At 48.4% G+C, this 24,737-nt stretch overlaps 1 protein-coding gene across 2 annotated transcripts in view; it reads left to right on the top strand.

Annotated features, from left to right (window-relative positions):
• Positions 1–24,737, top strand: part of CLPTM1 (CLPTM1 regulator of GABA type A receptor forward trafficking) — a 57,466-nt gene that overhangs the window by 7,206 nt on the left and 25,523 nt on the right. For both annotated transcript variants that reach the window (XM_075914378.2, XM_075914379.2), the window contains exons 3-7: positions 4,680–4,803; positions 10,698–10,856; positions 13,016–13,133; positions 19,553–19,638; positions 23,825–23,945. In XM_075914378.2, coding sequence (XP_075770493.1) covers positions 4,680–4,803; positions 10,698–10,856; positions 13,016–13,133; positions 19,553–19,638; positions 23,825–23,945 — 608 coding nt within the window. The remainder of the gene's footprint in view (positions 1–4,679; positions 4,804–10,697; positions 10,857–13,015; positions 13,134–19,552; positions 19,639–23,824; positions 23,946–24,737) is intronic.

The raw sequence follows: 24,737 nt of genomic DNA, 5'->3' as shown, positions 1-24,737 counted from the left end.
GTTAGGCCTCTTTAAATGTTCTCTTGTAGCAATGGTGTTGTACCAGCTCTCTGGCCTGAGTTATATAGAAGGATGATCACAATAGGCCTGTCTGGCTTTGGAATTGATTGATATCCTTGCCCTCAAAGAACTTACAATCAAAGACAGGTGAAACCAGCTGGGAAACATGAGCAGCCAACAAGACAGTTCTGATGAGCAGTGGTCACAGCTGTTGTTTTCATCATGTACAAATTCCCAGTGTCTTATCCTGCTATAGCCCTCAGACTTGCTCCCCACCCTGCCCTCTCAGCCACCTTATGATAGTTGTGACATGGTATAGTGGGCAGCAGCCTCCAGAAGAGGCTGCAGAGTCCAAATTCCCCTGTGGCTTCCACTGCCCATCCATTTCTAAGAAACTCTCCCCACCCCCACCCTTTTTAGCTTCATAGGCTCTTCATGTCCTGGCCTGCCACCTACAAAGCATCTATTCTCCTCAAAATAAGCCACTTCTTCATGCCACTTTTCTGAAAAAGGAAAGGATTTATTTTTGCCCTAACACCCCCACCAAGATCATGTTCTGACTTTTTCCTGGGGTGCTCTGATTCATCCAGTTTGCCGGCCTCTCCCAATCACAACCCAATTTCCTGCCCGTGGGCCAGAGAGAAGATTCACTGAACTGGGGGTGGGGGCTTAGTCATCAGCCCCTTTGCTCTCCTGAAAAATCCAGGCATTCAAACAAGCTTGTCTCCTGGTCGCAGCGATGCTAGCCTTGGAGGGTTCCATGCATGGTTCAGTCTGGCATGTGGAACAGTAGGGGCTCTCACAGATCCATGGCACGTTCTCTGACTTATACTCAAAGGCTTGGGCCACGGGGCTGTAAAACTCCAAAATGGCTCCAGACTGAGTTTATAGCAGGGCTGCAAATATCCCTTGAAATGTTAATTGGTTAAATAATATAATTTTAATCAGTAAACTGGGGTCTGGATAGCCCTCAGGGGGCTCCTCCGGCCCAACCCTTCATGGGCGGTGGTGCTGCTCTGGCTGGGGTTGCCTCAGCCAGGCTGCTTTGGGTCCTGCTGTGCCACAGTTGGAGTGCTGGGGCAGTCCCCTGGCCACACCGTGGTGGGCCCAGCCAGGCTGGAGCAACTCCACTGCCCACGGTGGAGCCTGTTCCATCCCATGGTCTGTAAGGGTGATGCTTACCTGGGAATTGGTTAATCCTTTATATCCCTACTGTCTGCTACTGTTTTAGTCTCACAGCCAGAGGCCATGAGCCTGAGCCAGCTGACCTGAACACTGAGATTTCGTGTTGTGGGTTTTTTATCACAGTGTAGGTGTCTTCCAAAGCTTGTATTGCATAGTGAGAGTGGGGACAGCAGGTGAACTAATCGTAGAGGCCTGGATTCAGCAGAGCAAATGTGGGGATTCAGCTCAGTAACTTGGGGAGGCTGGCTTGGGCTGGTCACGTAAGGAAGTTGAGCTTGGAATGTAGCACTCTCAAGAGTAGATGCAGGACACACATTTCAGCAGAGACATTGTGTCTGAAATGTTGCATCTCACTATATCCCTTAGCCCCCCAAAACTAAGATGGGGTTAACTGGTGTAGACAAATTCCTGCCTATCAGTCTTCAGTGTGATTGTTGCCTGTGGCACTTGTAACTGGCATGCCTCTGAGGTACTGAACCTTGAAAGCATTAGAACTGTGAACTTTTTAACTTATTAATGCAAATTAGCTTGCAGAATGGCTGTCCAGACTTCCCACTTGGAAATGTGCAACACCTAGAGTTAGCTGTTTCAGAGTTAAGTGTACTAAATCTGTTGTCATAAATATCTACTTGGAATGCCCTGTCCTAACTCTCAAAGGGCTGAGGAGTGTGTGTGTTGGAATGGAAAAAAACCTCATTTGGCCTTGGGATCTGCTATGTAGGGATTTCTCCGTGTGATTAAGGTCTCTCAGTCCCTGGCCCGTATTGGTTTTATATCAGCATAGCCATCCGTAGGTACATTTAGGTTTGGGATACTTAACTAAAAGCTGACTTCACTGCCAACGTCTATGGATCCCAGTAAATTCTCAGTTAGTCTGTTATCGTCTTGCTCTGTCAAACTGTAGGAGAATTCACTGGGCACATCTCATGCGCATGGCTTTTTCATGGACCGCCAAAGAGTTAAATGCAGAGTTCAGGTGAATGCTGCCTTGTATTTTTCCAGACTGTGGAGGAGAGAGGAACTTCAAACCTCTGAAAACCAGGAACTACAAATATAGCCTCCCTTGAGGGTCTGATAGGGCCCGAAGCAACTTTGTTTGGCAGTGAATTTCCCTTGGTCTTCTCTTGAAGTGGTGGTGATGTGGGGACACTTATGGGGGTGGGGCATCTTGCTGTTTCTCATCTACCAACTGTGCCCATCCTCTCCATGCCAAGGTAGAACGAGAAGGGGAAGGGCAAATGGTCTATGAAGAACTCATCTACCAGCTGGAGACAGCAAATGGGAGGAGACACTTGAAGACCCCCCCGCCCCCGAGATTGGAGCCCATACACAGGAATTTCTGAGGGGGGAGGGGTGTGCTTTTTTTGGTAAATGTGGACCACAATTTCTTAAATATAAAGTAGTTCAAAATACTCATGCAATCAGAGTGTATAAGAGAGGTTAGTGAAAAATGTGAGTGGAAACAGAGATTGGTAAAATGATTTTGTAATAAGATGCTAAACAATTAAACGATAATGAAGGTTTTATAGAAATTACCTTCTGGGATCATGGTGGGGAGCAGGGCCGGGCCTGGGCCACTCCTCGCAGGTGGGGGGCACCGTTCCCTGGCCCCTGCCGTGACGCCACCAGCCCTGCCTGCCCATCCCCCCAAACCTAGCACCCTCCCATCCCCTTAACACAGTGGTTCTCAAACTTTTTGTCCCATGGCCCAGCTGATTAGTGCAAATCTTTCCATGGACCACCAGCTGCTAATGGAAACTCACCATTAATTACATAATTATGCCTGAGCTGTTTTGCTAGTGCTGCAGCTAGGAAGAATGGTTTAATTTAACCAACAAGAAAGGAAATATTAATTTAAATTATTAAACAGACTAAGTGCTTTAACTTTCTCATGTTAGTTTATCTAACTTAATTTTAAATGAAGTTAAATATTAATTTATGTCCAATACAAAAGGTTCCCATGTTTTGTTTTCTTTGTCAGGGGTGGGGAACCTTTTCTGGGTGGAGGGCTACTGACCCACAGAAAAATAAAATCAGTCAGGGACTACACAAGTGAGAAACGCGCCCCCCGCCCCAAAAACACCCTCCCAAAACCCCAACCCTCGCTGATGTGATCCCCAACTGAGACACTTCACTCGTGGTGCTCCAGCTCCACTAGGGGAGGACAAAAGGCAGAGGGGATGGAAGTTCAGGGCTTCTTGTGGACCAGATATTCTCTTTGGGGTTCCACGGTTAGTGGATGTTTGTGGACCCCTCCTAGGCTCTGGGGTTGGGACAAAAATCAAGCATTCAGTGTGCGGGATGGGGATGCCAGTGAGCAGAATGGGGGTGCAGGATCTGGGTGGGAGGTAGGGTGCAGGAGCAGGTTGGGAGTAGGGTGTCTGGCCAGAGGAAGGGGGCAAGAGCAAGAGAGGGTGCAGCGTGTGGCCATGAGGGAGGAAGCAGGAGAAAGGGTGAGTGCAGGAGTGGGCTTGGGGGTAGGGTGTCTGGCCTGAGAGGGGGGGCAGGAGAAGGCTGGGGCAGGGTGTCTGGTCGGGGGGAGGGGGCAGGAGTGAGCTGCGGGGGGTGTCTCCGTAGGCTATGTGAGAGAGGGGCCTAGGGTTGGGGAGGGGGCACTTGTCTTTGGGTCCCATGCCGATCCCAGGCACCGCCTCCCACTGCTCCTATTGGCTGGATTCTGGGGAAAGCCTCCAGGCAACGCATCCATGTGCTGCTGTTTCCCCAGCCGGGGTGGGGGAGTTGGAGTACTTCTTCCTTATAAGCTGGATTGCGCAGTGAGATCAGAATTTTCTTGCCCTCCCCCTTCTCTCCCCATCTCCCTCCCCCCCACCCCCAACCGCAGCAGGTTGACGCTGGCGTTCTAACTGTGTGTGGAGGGATAGGGCTGCAGCGCCAGTGTTGGCTCCTTGCTGTGTGGGAGGGGCAGGGGGATGAGCTTGAGCCACAGACACCTGGAAGGTAGCTGCAGAGCCCCCTCTTGCCTACTTGCGGATGTATGGGGGGGTGCTTTCGCACCCTTCGCGGCCCCCTGCATATGGGCCTAGGTCTTTGTTCTGCACACACCATGTGCGAGTTGAGGCTCGCAGAGGTGTGAAATGGCCCATGTTCTCCCCACTCTCCTGACCCAGCCCCGTGTATCGATGGCGTGCGCTGAGCATACTTCAGTTTTCATTTCCATCACAGACCTCATCAGTTTTTCCTAGTGTTGATCAGCATGCGTCTGCAATCCTAAGCTGGCTCAGAACCTGTCTTGGCTGAGCATCCTCCTGGCCACCGGCTGTAAGTCTGAAACAGTGATGCAACTGCGAGAAACAGCAAAAGCCTCTTGCTTACCGCGTTGGCTGGCTGCGCGGCGCGCACGAGCCTCCTAGCAGATATGTCCTCTCTTCGGCGGAAGGCTTGGTGCCATTATGTGATTCAAGGGGTGTTTGGCTCTGGCTGGAAGGCTTGGATAAAACGTCAGTGTTAATTCACTCCCCCTCTTTCTTCCATAGGATCTTTATCATCTGGGCCATCAGCAGTTGGTTCCGTCGTGGGCCGGCACCCCAGGATCAGATTAGCGTTGGCGGAGCACCTCGCGTTCCGAGCCGCAACCTTTTCCCTAAAGACACTTTAATGGTAATTGTGAAAGGAGCAGACCTGTTGTCTGACGCAGGTTCTGTGTAAGGGTTGCAGCTGCATGGCTATCGGACAGCTATGACCAGTCTCAGCTGTAGGGCGCATACGGCCTGCGGTCCACGAGTCTGCATCATCCAGCCCTGGAAGGACAGCAATTAGTGCTTGGGGCAGCATGCTGAGACTAGAACTCTGGGAAATGAGCCCTGTGCTGCCACTGTCACCTTAGAGCCCCTACTTGGAAAATGGTACCATCTCCTAGGCATGACCGCATGAGTCCAGGTACCTGACCCAGGCCAGGGTCCTCAAGATACTCGAGGAGGGCAGTGTATACAGAATTGCAGAATCCACCCTGTATCATGGGCTTCTTCCAGAATCAGTTTCTAGCTCTGGTGGTTGTGAAAATAACTGCAAACAGGTGAATGACAGAATGAAAAGGGAGAGGGCTGGCTCTGGGAAGGGAGAGGAGTGGGGGAGAGTTTTGGGGAGGAAAGGGATGTTTTGTGGCGGCCATGCTTTGGTGCATTTCACTTTGTGCAGCTGGTGAATTCCAAAGGCGAGGATGGATTTTCAGTGTATTGCAACTGGAGTGAACCATGGGCCCCGTTCCCACTGGGATTTTGCCATAGACGGGGACAGGGAGTTCATTTTTCCCTCCTGCTGCTCCCAAAGGTGCATCTAATTCCTGGTGCATTCGCTGCTCCTCTCACCATATTGGACTTTTCCTGGGGCAAGAGCCCCTTCCTAGGCACTCCTTTCCCTGTGGTGCTGAAGGCTTGACATAGTGGAAATCTAGTAAGCTGTTTCTCTCCTGCAGGAAAACTAGCCCAGATACCTTCCTGACCCTCTTGGGCATGGTTAGGTGGAAGTTGCTGCAGGCAGGGCAGTTTGAGTGTCTGCCCCTAAGAGGTGGTCAGGTAGCTAATGGAGCTGCTGCAGAGGGCCTGGTATTGAGTTGAAGGGAGCATCACTTGTAGGAACCATAGGCTGTAGCTAGGTAGCTGGAAAACCCAGGCCTGGCTCTCAGATTGGGAATTGAAGTGGGAATGAAAAGAGATGGGGGAGTGGAAGAGTCAGAGATGTAAGAAGAGGAAAAGGAGCCAGGGGAGAAATCTTGGCCTCTGCGTGTAGGGGACAGCTTGGTCCCCAGTTGGTTTCCTGGCTGGTGCTTTTGAGCCCTGAAATAACTTCCTTCCATTCCAGGATTGGAGTGGTAAAGCTTCTTGCCAGCTCCCATCCACGGTGGGGTGCAGAGAAGGATTTTATAGGGAAATACTCTTCCCCCAGCAATCAGCCATGTGCTGAGGAGACTTGGGGGGGATCAAGGCCCAAGTCGAGCTGCATGGGTAGGGGGTGGTGGTGAAAATTGACCTCTAGGAAATGAGCCCAGCGCTGCCGTTCCTGTGGCCTTTATTCAAGCCACCTAGGAGCTAAACTAGCAGAGGTTAGAAAGCTGGTCTAGCCTTGGCCAGGGAGCAGTGTCCTGCCTCCTTCCAGAGGTCGCTCATTTTTTACAGCCCAAGCTGAGCACACCCGTAAAGTGTGCACCCAAGCTGACTTGGCTCCCTGTGAGCTCTGCTTCTCTCAGATGTGGCATTTCCCAAACAGGTCAGCGCCAGCTTGCTCTGCTGTGGGGCTGGGACGCTGCAGATTCACTGTTCTCTTCCTCTGACTGACCAGAATTCTCTGCAGGGGGGCCCCTGTTGTGTGCGGCCACACCCACTTCCTGCCCGTATACCACCCCCCCTTCCATTTTCACACCGATGACCAAAGCCTCAGGAGGACTTGTCATAGATCACATGGCAATCTTGTGGCAGACCAGGGTCAAGCCTCAGTCTTTAGTTTCCCTAAGGGATTTGCCGCTTGCTGCAGAATACAGAATCTCAGCTCTCGATTTTAAAAGCTGTTCCTAGTCCTGTAACCTTAAAAGTGGGGGGCAAGCAGAAACTGCTGCTGCAATGGCTGCCCAAGGCTGTGGCGAGCTATGGCGTGAGCCCCCTTTCAGTCAGGGCTTCATGGACTCCACAGCTGCAGCTGCGAACTTGGCATGTTTCCAGGATGTTGCAGAGTTGTGTGGTTTTTGCAGCAAGGTATGCTGTGGCTGAGTGCTAGCATGTTGTCTGGTCTCCCTGCCCTGTTGGAACCTGTCTGCGCCCATTTGTAGCTCTGCAGCATTCCCCCTGAGAGGGAGCTAGACACATTCCAGCACGTGTTCACTGCTCCACACAACCAGGAGACCGGAGTTGGGGGCTAGTGGACGGGGTGAACAGGGCTGCCTGGAGAGAGGTACAGTAGCTGAGATCCAAGGGGATGAGCTGCTGAAGCTCTTTGTAGCCTCATGTCTGGGATGACTGTGAGGGAGTTTAGGAGGGTTGCCATGGGGGTTGTCCCAGTTTGAGATGGACTATGTAGAGTCCTGTCCCTAACCCCTACTCATCAGTGCAGCAGGAGCAAGGTGCTCATTCATTGTCTCTATTTTCCTGACTTTGCAAGGGACCTGGTAACACTAGTGTGTTTCCCACTGTAGGTTGGCACCCTTGCATTTTGGAATCTGTCGCCAGTGTCAAAGCATGTAGATTTGAGTGGCACAGTGAGCGTAGGTGGGTTTGTCACATCACAGAACTGATTCCATGTTCTATCTTAGGCTAGAATTTGACATCTGTATGGCTGTGTGTACTAGCGGGGTATGAAAAACCCACATCGCAAGAGGCATAGCTGTACCTTCATAAGGCTGTGTCTACACTGGTCCTGTTGCTTCTGTTGCTAAAACTTTTTTCATTTGGGTGTATGAAAAACACCCTCCAACTGACACAAGTTTGTGACAAAGTGCCGGTGTGGACAGCTCTTCATTGGCAGGAGCTGTGCTCCTGTCAGTGAAGGTACAGCCCGGTGTTTGGGAGTGATTTTGTTTTGTCACTGGGAGAGCTCTCTCCTGGCAATTAAGGGTGGCCACATGGCTCGTCGTGCCACAGCAGCCGTGCTGTTGGAAATCTGTGCCAGCATAAGGTGAGCTGTATAGATGTAGCCACACTCCATTGCAGACAGTGCCAGGTAGATGGAAATATTCTAGCCTAGACACCACCTCTCAAGGGGGGGGATTACCCAGCTGTCGAAGGTAGTGTCTATGCTGAAGCCCTGCTGTGCTTTACATAGACCACCTTAAAGCTTGCCTACATGGGAAAGTATTTGCATAGTTGTATAGGGCTAGGTAAGGGGCGGCAGGCAGGGCAGGCTCTGGAGGCAAAGCTAATACTGGGGGGCTCTAAGGGCAGGGCTAGTACTAGGGGGCTCTAAGGCATAGGGGGCTCTAAGAGGTGGGGGGCTGATACTGGGGGACACGGGCATCTGGGATGGGGCTAGTAGTGGGGGCACTGGGGGAGCTCTGGTGATGGGGCTAATACTGGGGGCTGGCTCTGGGGGAGTTTGAGGTGGGGCTCAAAATAAGCTGGCGCTGGGGGGAGTCTGGTGATGGGCTCTAAGGGGCAGGGGCTGGCACTGGCATTTGGGATGGGGGGGCTGGCACTGGGGTTGTTGGGTGCAGGGCACTCTGGGGTCAGTGATTGGCGCTGGGGGTAGTGGAGGAGTGGAGAACTGTAGGGTTTAGGGCTAGCACTGAAAGGTTCTGGGGGCCAGGGCTTTTGGCAGACTGTCAACATTCTATTTGCATATTCATTATGCAAATAAAATATTGCCAGTCCGCCAAAAGTTTGTGAATGGGTTTGCTGGTCCCCAGTATAAAAAAGGTTGGGAACCACTGCTCTAGCCTCGCAGCTGTGCGTGGGAGTGTGTTGGGGCTTCCCCCCGCAATGCTGTGGGGGTTGCCAAGAGTTGGAGACTTGCTGGGGGGTGGGGGTGGCATGTGAGCATTGGCTCACCGCACTCTGCGCAGAAGCCCTGAGCCTCTAAAGCAGCAGTTCCCAACCTTTTCCAGATGGGGACCCATTTCAACAATTCAGGAAGACTTGGTGACCCAAGGCAATTCCAAAACAGGGGGAGAACGGAGGCCAGAGCCACCTGGGGAGACACATGGCGACCCTTTTGAAGTGTAATGGCAACCCATACCCTGCTCTACAGGGCTGGATTGAAGCTGGGGGCCGGATTCAGTCTGTGGACTGTAGGTTCCCCACCCCTGCTCTGTAGCTATGGAATTATAGACTCATAGGGAAAGAAGAGACCTCATGAGGTCATGGAGTCCAGCTCCCTGCTAAAAGCAGGACCAATCCCAACTAATTCATCCCAGCCAGGACTTTGTCAAGCTGGGAAATAAAATCTCTAGGGATGGAGTTGCCGCCCCCTCCCTAGGGAACCCATCCCAGTGCTTCCCCACCCTCCTAGGGAAATAGTTTTTCCTAATAGTCAACCTAGACCTCCCCCACTGTAACCTGAGACCATTGCTCCTCATTCTGTATCTGTCGCCACTGGGAACAGCCTCTCTCCACCCTCTTTGGAACCCCATGTAACGCTCTGGGCAGATGCTCCCTTATTCCAGAATAAGAGTGGCTTTTTATTTTAATTTTAACCCCTTCCCAAGCAATATAAGCAAATTGAAAAATGACCTGTTCTGCGGGAATGATGTATTATTTAGTATATGCCAGTATAACTCCCTTATATAACTGCAGCTGTTCAGATTCCACCCGTGGCTTATACTGGTATAGCTGGAGCCCTGCACAGTTACAGAATTGGTATCCTCATCTGCAAAAATGATCCACAGATGTCTATGTCCACATACATAGAGGGGGACACTCAGGATGGTAGAGTGTACACAAGCAACCATTTAACCGATAAGCGACTATTTCTCAATTAATGGTCAGTTACACACAGCCTCCTGGGGAGGCAGCTTTGCCTTGGAAGGGCAGCGAAGCCTCTTTCCTGGGAGATGGGAGGGCAAGGGCTGACAGCCCCGCTCCCTAGGAGTTGGGCTGGCAGGGGCTAATGGCCCCACTCCTGGGGAGGCTTCACTGCGGTCTGCAGAGCCTGCAGTGTGTGTAACCACTGAGATTTGCAGCCGTTGCTCTCTTACACAATTTTTAACATCCTTAGTGGAGAGCTGCAAATTGGCAGGGTGCTAGATCCAAAATCTGCATCCACAGTCATGGGTGTCTGCCAGTAAATTTAGCTTCAGGCTGGCCAGCAGCCCTGCTCAGTCTTGGCTTGTGCCAGGTCCAGGACCTACCCCTGCTACAGCTCTGCATTTAAAAGTGTATTGGGAACCAGGTGGCCAGGCAGCCCGGCTCAGTTCCAGCTTGCACCAGGTCCAGGAGCTCACCTCTTCCCCTCCCCCCCAAACAGGGGCTGCTGCCACTCCACACTGCTGCCTCTGATACAGAGGCAGCTGCACAGAATGGCAGGAGGCTCCTCGGGAGCTGGGCCAGAGTGCACTGGCTGCTGGCCCCACCCCTGGGGACTATAGAATAGTTCAGTAACCAATAAGAATTCATGAGGTTAATCGACTATTCAGTTAACCGATATTTAACGTCTCATCCCTGGCTGGGCAATAAAGATTCTGTGGGTACTTAAACGCGTGCCGCCTTGTTGCCTGTGTGAATCACATGGCAGTGACAGAGCAGGACTTGGCAGTTGGCATGCAGCAAAGGATCTCAGTGGTACTCGAGCCTCAGCAGACTCCCTCGTTCACGTGCTGCCTTTGCATGGCAAGCCGGAGAAACTTACATGAGCCATCAGTTCTGACTCTGTCCCCTTGTGAGCCTTCTGCTGATTCACAGGGGCTGCTTGTCAAAGCAGAGCTGCACTTCACAAGCAAGTAGAAGAGCGTTTCAGGCGTTGGTTTTCTGCTGCTGGCAAAGCATCCCCTCCAATCCTCCTCCCCTTTGGTATTTTAATGTCACTCTCCTGCTGAGCTGTCTGCCAGAAGCAACCCTCCTCTCTTCTCCCTGCAGGATCTTCACGTGTATATCTCAGAGCATGAGCACTTTACAGATTTCAATGTCACCTCAGCACTGTTTTGGGAGCAGCGGGATCTTGTCTATGGTGACTGGACCAGTGGTGAGAATGCAGATGGGTGCTATGAACACTATGCAGAATTAGACATTCCTGAGGTTAGTATATAACTCTGATTTCTCTCTTCCTAGGTGGTTTTTCTCCTGGCGCTGGATAATGGGCCATAGAATGGAGCACTGACGTGGAGATGAGTCATTTTCTCCCCTTTTTTTGCCCTGTCTCGTCCTCCTTTTAAAGCCTCGGCTCAAATGCTTAGACTAAGGCTTTGCAGGCTTTCTCTCCGCAGCCTTCAGGCATCTGACGGAGTGATTGATCTTTTCATAACAAAGGTGTAACTGGCTTTCTGTTGCAAGTGTGAATTTTGCTTTCCAGATTTGGCCAGCAGTAAACCCCCTGCCTGCAATGTTTTTTCTGTGCTTGTGCGCTCCAGAGCAGGAGTCAGATGGGGAGATAGAGAGCTGGTTTTGCAAGTATTCCTTGTTTGCAAATGAGCATTGGCTTGGAATGGCTGCAAGTTGCTGCTCTACCAGCTATGGTGAAATCTAGGACATCCTCTTTTATCCATACGGCTAAAACTCACCTAGGCCCTTAGGGGGTGTCTACACTGCACCGGAACCTGAAATAAGATGTGCAATTTGAGCTATGCAAATTGCATTTCTTATTTTGATGGCGTTTCGAAATAGCTTGTTTCATCATATGGCACTGTCTACACAGCACCAGATTTTGAAATAAAGCGCTATTCCGAAACGTCCCTTACTCCTCGTAGAGTGAGGTTTACAGGGATGTCGGAATAGTGAGCCCGAAATAAGAGGCTTGCTGTGAAGACACAGGAGAGCTATTTCAGGATAATCTGGTATCCCGAAATAGCATTGCAGTGTAGACGTAGCCCTAGTGTCTAATCCTGACTCTGGCTCCTTATTACCCCAGGCCTGTTCAAAATGCTACCATGGAGGCAGCCTTCCTGGTACTTGAGTTCGATCATGTCACTCCCCTTCTGTTTGCTCCACTGGCTCCCTCTTTGCCTGGCATCAGACTTCAGCTGCATGATGTTACTCAGGCCCCTCCTCCTACCTGTTCCTGTTCACTAGCAAGCGGTTGCCTGCCACTTGTCCTGCAGTGTCCACCTCACAGCCTGCTTGCCTGTGGCTTCCATAGTGCTGGCTTCTGGGCCATATGTAGATGTGGCTCATCCTCTCTCCACTGCTCTGTAAAGCCACTACCCAGTCTTTCTTCAACCCTTCCTAAAGATCTGCTGCAGCGGGACACTCACCACTGCAGTGTCAGACACATGGCCCTGGGGGATTACCAAGGCCTAGCTTGTTTGCCTTTTAGTTCTTAATCTGATGAACATTTTTTTTAAAAGTTACCTGGAGCCTCTAAAGGACTGTGGATAGAGCCAAAGATAAGGCATGGAGTGGGGCTAGGGGTGGGGTGGGGCCAGGTGATCCCATCACTTTTCTCAACTTCTCACCCACCTTCTCTCTCTCCTATGCCCCTTGGTCTTCTCTGCTATGAAGCTGCACAATATTCAAACTGTCCATGTCCAAATGGCTCCCAAGCTGTGGGGCTGCGTGTCCCTCATACTGTGATATACAGAACTGTTTTTCGACCAACCTTAATTATCTTAGGGGCTCTTCTCTTGTGTAACCCCAAAAGCTTGGCACCTCTCAGGGCTTCTGTCTGCCTCACGGCCAGACCATGCATGGGAAGCCTTTATCCATTCCTGACTGGACAAATAGCATTCCGAGAACAGCCGATGTGTGTTAGGCAAGTGTTATACCAGAGCTAATTTCAGGCTATGGCTGTCTCTTGGTCTGGATTTGTACAACATCTAGCTCAACAGGCCCGTAGCCGGTGTTCTCCGGCACTGTGGTAATATTAATAAAGAATAGACTAATGTAAGGGAGGCGTGGCACTTGAATGGAAAGAGCAGCAGTTGTGTGGTGAGGAAGCTCAATGGTTAGAATTGTAGATACAAAACCAGTGCCTTGACATCTCCCTCATACCGCCCTATGTGATAGGATTATTTCCTAGGCAATGAAAAGACTTTTCACTTTCGAATGGCTAATGGCTCACAGGAGTGTAACAGATGCTGCTAGCTCCTCCAGAAGAGGAAGGCAGTGTCCCTCGAAATGATCGCGATAGATACTGTGCTTTTTGATGCATATTGCTCTGGATAGCTTTGGCAGTGCTTTTCATGGTTTTCCAGCACAGGGAATGAGGCAACTAACCATCCTCTTGGTGTGTCTAATTTCAGAGTGTGCAACATAATGGCTCCATGTACGTCCATGTGTATTTTACAAAGAGCGGCTTCCATCCTGATCCCAAACAGAAGAACTTGTACAGAAGACTCGCTACGGTTCACACATCACGAAGTAAGACAGCTTCTACTGGCATAGGTGGTGGGGTTCAATAGAGTTTATTTTCTTTGTTCTGGAGCATCAGGGATGGTCACGGCTGGAGATGGGACATTGGCTGGGGTGGGCCAGGGCTCTGGGATGTCACGTTCTTGCTCTCATGCTCAGGATTGAAATAGTCACTGTACGTGGGGTTGGGAAGGTATTTTCCTCAGGTCAGAGTGGCAGAGGTTTGGGGGGGGGGCGGTTTGTTGGCTTGGCAGCATATGGGTACTGATCACTTGTCAAAATTAGATGGGTATGTGTCTCATAATCATTTCCCTGCCATTGTGGGAGGCTGTGGGCACTGGTTCTTGTTCCCTTCTGTTCTCTGCCTGTGGCACATAATAGTGGTCCTAAGGACATATAGTGTACCTAGCTTCTGTTTCTCTCGAAGTGGGAGATGGGAGGGATCACATGAGGATTACCTGTTGTGATCCTTCCTCCTGGGGCATCTGGTATTGGCCACTGTCGGCAGACAGGATACTGGGCTAGATGGACCTTTGGTCTGACCCAGTCTGGCCGTTCTTATGGTTTAGTCTCCAATGGGCTGTAATGCTTAGGCCTAATTTGGTGTTTGAGTTTAGTGTGTGGGTGCTGTTGGTGGCAAGTGATACACAGGAGGTCAGATGAAATGAGGTGGTGGTCCCTTCTGGCCTTAAATTCCATGCCTGCCTGATTATGCATATATTTTAGAGCCCTACCAAATTCAGGGTCCAGTTTGGTCAATTTAACAATCATGGAATTTTAAAACTGTAAATTTCACAATTTCAGCTATTTAAATCTGAAATCTCATGCTTCTGTAATTGTAAGCGTCCTCACCCACGAGTTGTAAGGGAGGTCACAAAGTCATTGTGCGGGTGTTGTGATTCTGTTACTCTACTTCCCGCTGCCTTTAGAAGTGGGCAGCTGGAAAGTGGCAGCTTCTGGCCGGGATCCCAGCTGAAGGCTGTGCCACTGCGAGCAGCAGTGCAGAAGTAAGGATGGCGTGGTGTGCTATTGCCACCTTTACCTCTATGCTACCACCACTCAGTGGCTGCCCATATCTGAATGTGCCCAGGAAGTCTCGCCCTGCAAGCTTCTCAGGATCCTCAGAACACATTTCACACCCCCTAGTTTGAGAACCTCTGTTTCTAAAGTGCACTTCCTTGCCATATATGTAATGTAGATTTCAAGGCCAAAAAGGACCAGTAATGTGGCTTCCTGTACAGCACAGGGCAGAGAACTTCTCCAATATTATGCTTTGAAGTAGAACATCCCTGATGTTAACAAAAATTCACTTTTGATTGAAAAATACCTAGAGTTGGAGAACTCACCATTTACCCTTACTGTTAAAAATGTGTACACATTCTTTCCAGTTTGAATTGTTCTAGCTTCAGCTTCTGCTATTGGGCTGTTCTGCTAGACTGAGCCCATTATCAAATATTCCTTATATAGGTATTTATAGACTGGAATCCAGTCATCCCTTAACCTTTCATTTGTTAAGCTAAATAGAATGAACTCCTTGAGTCTGAAGCTATAAGGCATGTTTTCTAATACCTGAATCGTTTTCCATGACACTCTTCTGATGTCTCTCCAATTTATCAATATCCTTCTTGAATTGTGGACACCAGAATTGGACACAGGATTCCAGCAGTGGTCACATCAATGCCAAATAGAGATAAAAGAACCTCTCTACTTGCACTCGACAGTCCCATTTGTGTTTCCCAGGATTGCATTAGATCTTTCGGCCATCACATCGCACTGGGAGCTCACAATCAGCTGATTCTCTGTTATAACTTCCCATCTTTTTCATAGACTCATGGAACACTAGAACTGGAAGTGACCTCAAGAGGTCATTAAGTCCAGTCCCCTGCCCTCTCAGCAGGATCAAGCACCATCTAGATCAGCCTTGATAGATGTCTGTCCAACTTGCTCTTAAATCTCTCCAGTGATAGACTCCATAACCTCACTAGGCAATTTATTCCAGTCTTTAACCACCCTGACAGTTAGGAAGTTTATCCTAATGTCCAACCTAAACCTCTCTTGCTGCAATTGAAGCCCATTGCTTCTTGTCCTAGCCTCAGAGTTGTTGCATCCCAAAATAGTTCCCCATTCTGTAAGTGTGACTTACATTCTTCTCTAGATGTAGATGTTTATCTGCATTAAAATTAATATCATTTGCTGGTGCCCAGCTGACTAAACAATCCAGATCTCTAAATCAGCAACCTGCCTCTTGCAGAACCCCATTAAAAACTCACCTGCTTGATGAGTCCCCTTGTGCAATTACTTTTAATCCATTTCAGGTATCATGTTCATTTTGTATCTTAGGTTTGAATGAAAATGGTGTACAATACTGAGTTAAATGCCTTACACATGTCTTATTACAGCTGTTAATCTTTATCAAGTTAGGCTCTATTTCCCATAAACCCATGTAGATTGGTATTAATGGGTGCTTGCTCATGTCCATTCCGCTTAGGTGTGTGTGTGCTGGCTGCGCAGATGGTTGAAGAGCTTTCCCTCAGTGGTACCTGTTGGGCCATATGGGGAGCCCTCTAGAGTAGCGCTGCCATAGCATCACATATATTATACCCCTGCTGGCCCTCCTCCCCCTCAGTTCTTTATCTCCCCTGATGGTTCTTGGAATGTGCGGTATTCACACATTCTTAGTAGTTAGTTAGCACTTAATTGAGTCCCTTTGTTCCCTTCAAGTTGCTCTTCCTGTTAATGGTTCATTAAGTAGTTCAAGGTCTTGTGTTGGGTTGGGGTTTTCCCGCCCTTCCTGCCCTGTCCCATGCCAGGGCCTCATGTCGTTAAGCCCTGGGTGGACTGTGCTAAGCGTATGCCCTGTGATGACCCTCACGACTCGTGCTTGGGTGAAGCCCACATCCTGGCCGACTGCAAGATCTGACACGGTTCTAAGCTCCGGACTCAAGAGAATTCGCTCTTAAAAACACTCCTAGTGTGGTCAGCTCTTCACCCGGCCGCGCATGTGGCACCGGAGTCCCGCAGCACATCGCCCTCAGCATGGGAGGTTCCGGGAGTCTCACTGGCATCGAGGCGCCCTTCGGCCTGGCACTGCCCACAGTCACCGGTGTGCGGAAGTGCCTATGGACTGCTCGAGTAGTTGATGGAAATTCCATCGACTAATAATTGATAGTTAACATTTCTAGAATGGGTATGAGCAAGCACTCAAAGGAGGAAAAATGGTTACTTACCTTCGTAACTTGTTCTTCAAGATGTTGAGTCTATAATGTCAGTACCAGGCAAATTAATTGAAACTAGTATCATGAAAACTAGAATTATGCCATACTAATCTACTAGAGTTCTTTGAGGGGGTCAGCAAATGTGGACAAGGGGGATCCAGTGGATATAGTTTTCTTAGATTTCCAGAAAGCCTTCGACAAGGTCCCTCACCAAAGGCTCTTAAGGAAAGGAAGTTTTCATGGGATAAGAGCCTTTCATGGATTGTTTAAAAGATAGGAAATAAAGGGTAGTAATAAATGGTAAGTTTTCAGAGTGAAGAGAGGTAATTAGTAGGTCCCCAGAGGTCTGTCCTGGGACCCATCCTATTCAACTGGATCTGGAGAAAGGGGTAAACAGGAAGGTGGCAAAATTTGCAGATGATACTAAACTGCTTAAGATAGTTATGACCAAAGCAGACTGCGAAGTACTTCAAAAAGATCTCACCAAACTAAGTGATTGGGCAATGAAATGGCAAATGAAATTTAATGTTGATAAATGTAAAATAATGCACATGGGAAAAAATAATCCCAACTATACATACAACATAATGGGGACTATTTTAGCTACAATTTCTTGAGAGAGATCTTGGAGTCATTTTGAATGCAGCCTCTCTCCGAGTTACGAACGAGTTACAGACCAAACAGTTGGCCGTAACTCGAGCTGTTCGTAACTCGGACCCCACTGAGTTACATGCGACCACGCTGTTCATAAGAGCAGGTCACATTCGTAACTCAGGAACTGCCTTTACGACCGCTCCATGGGAGCTTTGGTCATAAGTGTGAACGGTAGTAACACGACAGTTCGCAACTCGGGGAGCGCCTGTAGTTCTCTGAAAACATCCACTCAGTGTGCAGCAGCAGTCCAAAAAGCAAACAATATTAGGAATCATTAAGAAAGGGCTAGAGAATAAGACAGAAAATACGTTATTCCCTCTATATAAAATCCTGGTAGGCTCACATATTGCATACGGTGCACAAATGTGGTTGCCTCATCCCAAAAATGATATATTGTCATTGGAGAAGTTTCAGAGAAGGACAACAAAAATGATTAAGGGTTTGGAACGCGTCCCATATGAAGAGAGATTAAAAATACTTGGACTTTACAGCTTAGAAAAGAGGAGACTAAGGGGGGTTATGATAGAGGTGTATAAAATCATGACTGGTGTGTAAAAAGTAAATAAGGAACAGTTATTTACTTGTTCCCATAACATAAGAACTAGGGGTCACCAAATAGGTAGCAGGTTTAAAACAAAAGGAAGTTTTTCTTCACACAGCACACAGTCAATGTGGAAGTCCTTGCTAAAGGATGTTGTGAAGAGTAGGACTTTAACAGGGTTCCAAAAAGAGCTAGACAAATTCATGGGTCCAGCAATGGCTATGAGCCAGGGTGGGTATAAGTGGTGTCCTTAGCTTCTGTTTGTCTGGAAATGGATAATAGGAGAGGGATCCTGTGATGATTACCTATGGGGTCACTCCCTCTGAGGCATTTGTCATTGTCCATAATTGGCAGACAGGATATTGGGCTTAGATGGACCTTTGGTCTGACCCAGTATGGCTGTTCTTATGTATGTTCTTGTGACTGTGCACCCCTGAACTGCAGCTGTGGGATGGAGTGGGGGTTCTGCCCTCTCCTGGGCAGAGATGCAGTCATTTCTCTGTTCCCTTGACTCAGGTTATTTTTACTATAGTCACAGTTGGATCACAGCCTCCCGGGGGGTTTTTGTTGGTTACATGCAAGATGTTATGGCTTTACTAAAAATAGCCCCGACAGAAATCGTAACCTGATTTATAAGTACCCTCTGGTGGAACAAAATTTCATCAGGCTTTGGACAAAGGTCTATCATAGTCAGGTGGCTGGCAGTTGCGAGCGAGCAATAAAGTATAATTTTTAAGTGATGAGGGTAATTAACCATTGGTACAGCTTCCAAGAGTTTTCGTGGATTCTCCATCCCCAACTCTTTAAATGAAGACTGGAATTAATTCAAGGGTATTTTATGGTCAGAGCTGAGATCACTCATCCCTTGTGGCTTTAAACTCTGATCTGTTAGACAGATTTTAATAAATGCTTTTTGGAAAGGGCCTTTAAAAAAAAAAATTGAAGAGATGGGTAACAACAAATGTAGAGGTTGACTTCTGGAGAATGGTAAGAGAAGCACATTTCTTAGGAGTCATGGAGAAGCTGGGGGGACCCTCAAGGGTTACAGAACAGTCGCATGGTATAAATCAGAAGTGGGGGAGTGCAGTTTTGTGTTGGGAGTAGGGATGTAAAAGGCTAACCAGTGGGGGGTGTTCCAGCCCAGCCAGAGCACCCTGTTCCTCTCATCCGCAGTGCAGTGGGCTTGGCCCGGCCTCGCTGAAGTAGCCTCCTCCCACCATCCTGCATAGCTGGCTTGGCCCGGCCTGGCCAGAGCGCTGCATGGTGGGTTCAGCTCGGCCTGGCTGGAGCAGTCCTCTGCTCACCATACTTCACACTCTCGGCTCAGCCCTGCTGCTGGTGATGGGGTGGGCCCGCTCCAGCACGACGGGGCTATAGCAACTCCCTGCTGCGGTTAGCCTAGAGGCCGGCAAGATACAGCCTGCCAAGCCTTTTCATCCAGCCTGCGCCCTGCCCCTGTGGCACAGAGCAGGGGCGCTCAAAGTGGCTAGCTGCTCCCTGTAGTGCTCTGTGCTGTGGGAGGGAAGGAGAGGGTTCAGCATGCTGCCCCCACCCCGAGCAAAATCTCTCCGTTCTTATTGGCCAGGCTTTTCATTTGCCTGGCCAATGGTCCAGGTTACATCCAACTCCTGAGCTCAGGAAGGCCCATCAATAGTAGGGGTGCTGGTTTTGTAAGTGTGGACCACAAGGGTGCGAATGCACCCCCTCCCCCACATGGTCCCCCAAGTAAGCGTGATCTGGCTGGGGGAAAGGCTGAAATTGATTTCCCAGTCCCACCCCTGGCCTTGTTCCTCGGGAAAAGAGGGAAAAATCAGCCTTCCCCTGGCTGGCCAGAATGAGTCCCATGGAGGACCATTGGGGGGTGCTTTCACCCCCTTTGCATACGCACCCTGCATACAGACCTGTCAGGAGAAACAGGAAGATGCTATTTGAAGTGGATCTGTTTTGAGCAGCTGCTTCCTGATAAGTGGAAGCACTCAGCCTTACTCAAGTCTGCTTGTCCCTCTCTTTTCGTCTAGTGATAAATAAATATAAACGTCGACGGTTCCAGAAAACCAAGAATCTTCTGACAGGGGAGACAGAAGCTGATCCAGAAATGATAAAGGTAAGTAACTGCTTTCCTCGCTAAGCAAGGCCCCTGGCTTCTCTCTCTCCTCTGCTTCCCCACCCAGGCACCTTTTCACCAGGAAGATGGCTGCTGGGAGAGAAATGTACTTTGCTAGCATGGCTTTCGCCTCTCTGCAGTCATGCCCTAACTTTTCCTTCAAGAGAATAGGATCAGGGCCGTCCTAACCCCCAACACAGATTACACAGCTGAGTAGGGCACCCACAAATTTGGGGCTCCACTGGGTTCTGCCTCTTCCTATCCGTGCTCTGTGGCTCTGCTTCTCTCCAGAGAGGATCTAGTTAACATTAAGTGAAGAAGCCTGTCAGACCTACTATTAGCAGAACATTGAACCTATGAATTGGGGGTCAGGCAACCTTTTCCAACCCAAGAGCCAAACTACATCAAAATTCAGAACAAGTATGGGTACAGGAGAGTCAGAGGGTTTGGATATGGGGGAGGGGGGCAGAGGGTTGGGGAAGGGAGGGGTTGGAGTGCCAGAGGCAGGCTCTGGCTAGGAGGCGCTTACCAGCAGAAACCTGTCTGCGGCAGGCTGCTTGCAACTCCGCTTAGCTCTGCTCCAGGCATGAGAAGGAAGAAAAGGGGGAGGTGGGATGAGGAGGAAGGGAGAAAGCTTCCTATACTGCCCCAGCTCCCAGCAAAAATTCTCAGCTGCTATTGGCTGGAAACTGAGAGGTTGGCCAGTGGGAGCTAAGAGATTTTGCGAGGAACAGCATGAGAAGTCTCCCTCTTCCCTCCCGAGCCCTACCGAGCAGAGGACAGCTGGCTTTTTAAAAGGTAAAATGATCTCTGCCTAAGGGTTCTGGTGAGGTGGCAGCAAGCTGGATCGAGTGGCTTGGCGAACCAGATTTGGCCCGCTGGCAGCCTCTTGCCCACCCCTGGCCTGCGGGACCTTAGTTTAAAATTTGCTTAAAAATATTTCAGTAGTGTGTTGGTGAAGATTATAAAATTCACATCTCTAAAAGATCATTCCCCCAATCCTCAGGCTGCCATTGGGCATAGTTTAATAGTGCATATACATCTTACAGACAGCCCTGAATAAATAGTACTGCATATAAATCTTAGACAACCCTGATGGTCAGGATCTTGGGTGGGTTGCAATGATGGAGAGATTACGTTGACATAAAGCATTTCACAAGAAAGCCATGAAGCCAGAGGATCAGTAAAACACATGGTTAAAATATTTCAAAGTACATCAAAACTCCCTTGCAGAACCTGAGCACCTGCAGAATATCAAATTCCAGGTGTCTTCCACCCAGGAATTAGCTGCTGTGGTACAAGTTAGACTGATTTAAATCAAAACCATTCAGTCACCAACTTTAATCATGATTTAAATCAGCAAGCAGGAAACCTGAGTTCAGGTTATCCGTTTCAGTGTTTTTTACTTGTATGTTTTAGTTCTTTTTCTGGAAAAAGATGATCTAATTGGTTGGGAGCCATTAATGCATGTTGATTTGTCTGTACACTACATTTGATATATTTTGCTAACTAGGAAGAAACACTGTATCTGTACACATAGCTTTCAGCATTGTGTAGCTTAACATACATTTCTCTCTTGCACTTTTCATTCTGTTAGGAAGCAAACATAATAAATGCTTCATTATTTGATTACTTTTTTAAAACCATAATTTGTTGAGCTCTGTTATTGGAATTCAATTAAAAATGCAAAACCAGCATTTTAAATGAACCTAAATTAGTGGGATGCATAAGGGGAAATAAATTTATTTTAAACATGTTTTGCATTTAAAGCTGATTTATTCAACAAAAGTAGTGTCAGTGGTATGTTAATGCTACTATTACAGCAACTTTTTAGTTAGTCACTTGAATTGATTGTTCCTGGTCATCATCTCTTCAGGATTTTGGAACTAGTACATCTCATCCTTTCACCCTCATTTTTATTCATAGATTGGAAGAGGCAAACAAGCTTTCCTGCTTTTTCAACTCATAATTTCAAACGTTTTATTTTTAAAAGAAATTAGCATTTTTGTTTGTTTTTAAATAAATCCTCCCGGTATCCCTTTGTTTGCTGTGGGGTTAACTTTTTCCTCAACCAGCGGGAAGAACTACTTCGACTCTGTGGTGAATAAGTCCAAAATGTTCTCAGTGTTTGTTGGTTCACCCTTCTTGATCCTTAGTTTCTGTGGAATTCTCCTACCTACCTGGGTTGCTACTTTGTTCCTTCTCCTTAATGAACTATTACCTTGTTCTCCCTTTGTATTGATACAAGATTGTCCTTCACCTCTTTATCCAGCAATCACATGTAGGGTAGGAGGGGGCTCTGTCCACCCTGGCTCTTTCAGTCAGCTGTACACTTGCTGTATCACTTCCCTTTCTGCCTCTCCTGTGGAACTCCCCTCTTTGCTTCAGCTCTCTAGCCCTGTGACAGAGCAGCCTGTGATGGAGAAGAGCCCCAGGCAGAGCACTGTTAACCCTTTAACTTGGAAGGGGAGCCCAGTTAAACCCTCTGTTGCAAATCTGAGTATGATGGAAGAGAGACAGCAGACATAGTGCTCTCACATCCAAAGGCCTGTGTCTCGCTCCTCTGAGCCAGGACAACCCAGTGCTCTTTACCAGTGGGTGCTGGACTAGATCACAGGTGCTTCTGAGTTGCAGCCTCAGGAAGCATTAGAAGCCACCCTGCGATGATCTAATCCTTGTTTGCTTGCCTGTGGCTGGCTGATGCTGACCACTTCAGGAGCAGGGGGACAACTCCAAGCTCTGAGCGTTCATAAATCTGACTGCTAGAAGCTGGGACTGAGATGGATTGCTCAATAAATTGTCCTGTTTGGCATTATCAGAAGACAGGATAGTGGGCTAGAGTTGGATCATTGGTCTGTCCCGGTCTAGTCAATTTTATGTTCTTGTGTTAATTGTTAGCTCCCTCTTGGCTGGAGGAGAGCAAAGGTGGCAAGAACAAGACACACAAGCCCATGGGTGAGGGGAAAACTGATGGACAGTTGAAGGGGTTGATTGGCTGAAGTAAGACACATGGAGCCAAAGGCCTACCACGTGAGTTCCCAAGTGCATACTCTGACCTGGTTCAAAAATCTTCAGTTTGGGCTGGATCTGGTCTGTCAAAGTGGTGCCTTTGGAAGGGTTAGTAACTAGCATTATGAAGATCCTTGCTACCTAAAACCTAAGAGAACAAATCAAGTTTTTATGGGGTTGTACATTGTCAAAAATGTCCTAGTTTTGTTGCATAAAAGATTCATAAATGTACTTGTGCGCACGCCCATCTGTGTGACTGACAGATTTATTTATCACCAGATGCATCTGACAACGTGGATCTTTGCCCACGAAAGCTTATGCCAAGATAAATATGTTAGTCTTTAAGATGCCACACGATTTCTCTAATCTGTCTGCATCTTCCTATATTTGTCCTAGTTCTAGGTGAAAATGTCTTTCCCTTTGCTTCCCTCAGTTCTAAACACCTCAGGTCCTTTCACCCCTGTCAGGTGGTGTCTCTAGTAAGGATGTAAAAGATTAGTCAACTATCCGATAAGCAAATGCTTATTGGATAGTATTTTGACTAGTCGATATCCCCCCTAAGATAGAGGCAGCAAATGGGGGGAGGAAAGGAGTACTTCCAAGTGTCAGCGCTCCTAGGTGGTTTTTCAAAGGGGTAGGTGCTGTCGCCTCTGTGGTGATTCAAAGGGGTAGCTGTGGACCCTGGGGTCATCTAGAGAGTCCCCAGCTGATGCTGGGTTCCTAGCTGCATGCAGTGTAGCATGGAGCCTGGGAGTCCTGCAGGGGACTCTTGTGCATTTCAAAGCAGGCACCCGCTTGCAGCCCGGAGTCAGTGGGACGTCCCACTGGCCCTGGACTGTACGCAGAGTTCCGCATTCCTCCTTCCTCTCGGGGGGGGGCTCTTGTACATTTCAAAGGAGGAATGCGGAAGTGCCTATCAACTAACTGATTAATTGATGGAAATTCCATCAACTAGTCATTTAACTGCATTTTAACATCCTTACTCTCTAGCTGTGTTGTGAAAATTGTCTTTAACTATGTGGTCTTTCCTCAGCACCAAATTCAAAATTATCTGTAGTTCCCAAATGTAATGAGCTACAATGGCTATATTTATAAATGTGGCGTCCTCTCACTATGGCTAGAGCAATGAAATGCCCTGGCACCCCATACCAAATGCGACTTTATGTTCTTATTGCAGAGAGCAGAAGACTTTGGCCCTGTGGAGGTGATCTCACATTGGCACCCTAATCTCACCATCAACATAGTGGATGATCATACTCCCTGGGTGAAGGGTAGTGTGCCACCGCCTCTGGACCAGTGTAAGAACTTTGGATGTGCCAGCACTTCCTGATCTCTGAGGGCTGGTCTACACTGCGGGAGTAGATTGATCTGAGTTCTGCAACTTCAGCTACATCAATAACATAGCTAAAGTCAACGTGCAGAGAGCTATACTGCAGTGTATCCCTGAGTGCCCCTTGTGCGTCTCCTTCTGGTGACATACCAGAGTCCATGCATGTCATCAGCTGTCAGTGTTCAAATTTATACTAGACTTGATGAATCAAACCGGCTAAATTGATCGCTGCTGGGAAGAACTGTAATGGGAGTAGATGGGGAGACAACTACAAGATCCAGATGGATCAGCTGTTCTGGGAGCTAAAGAACACAGCCCAAAATAGCATTTCTTCTCGTATTTGCCCAGTTTGGGGCACTTGTTGGAGCCCAGTAATTGCATGAGAGTGGAATTGATTGTCTCCCCTCTGGACTAGCTTATTTTCTTCAGTGTACTTGTGGGTTGGGCAGTTGATGGCTTGGAGAGTGGAATATTAGAGACCTCACTTCTAGTTCAGGAGTATAAATTCCTCCAAAGTTGGCAGTAACTAAATTGTTACCATCTCATCACTGCCTTGTGAATAAGCTTGGAAGGACTGGATTTTCAACAGTAAATGTTGGTAAATACTGATTTCACTGTACATACAAACACATCCCCTAACAGAAAACTATTTCCATCAGTTATGACCAATGTTAAGCAAGCAAAATAAGAAAAATGCCAATTGAAAACTTGAGTCCAACCTTAATGTGCATAGAGTGTTATATAATGCCAACATTAGTGG

The sequence above is a fragment of the Pelodiscus sinensis genome, chromosome 18 (genome assembly GCF_052426305.1).
Source record: "Pelodiscus sinensis isolate ZL-2025 chromosome 18, ASM5242630v1, whole genome shotgun sequence".
NCBI lineage: Eukaryota > Metazoa > Chordata > Testudines > Trionychidae > Pelodiscus > Pelodiscus sinensis.
This window is presented reverse-complemented; position numbering and strand designations above follow the sequence as displayed.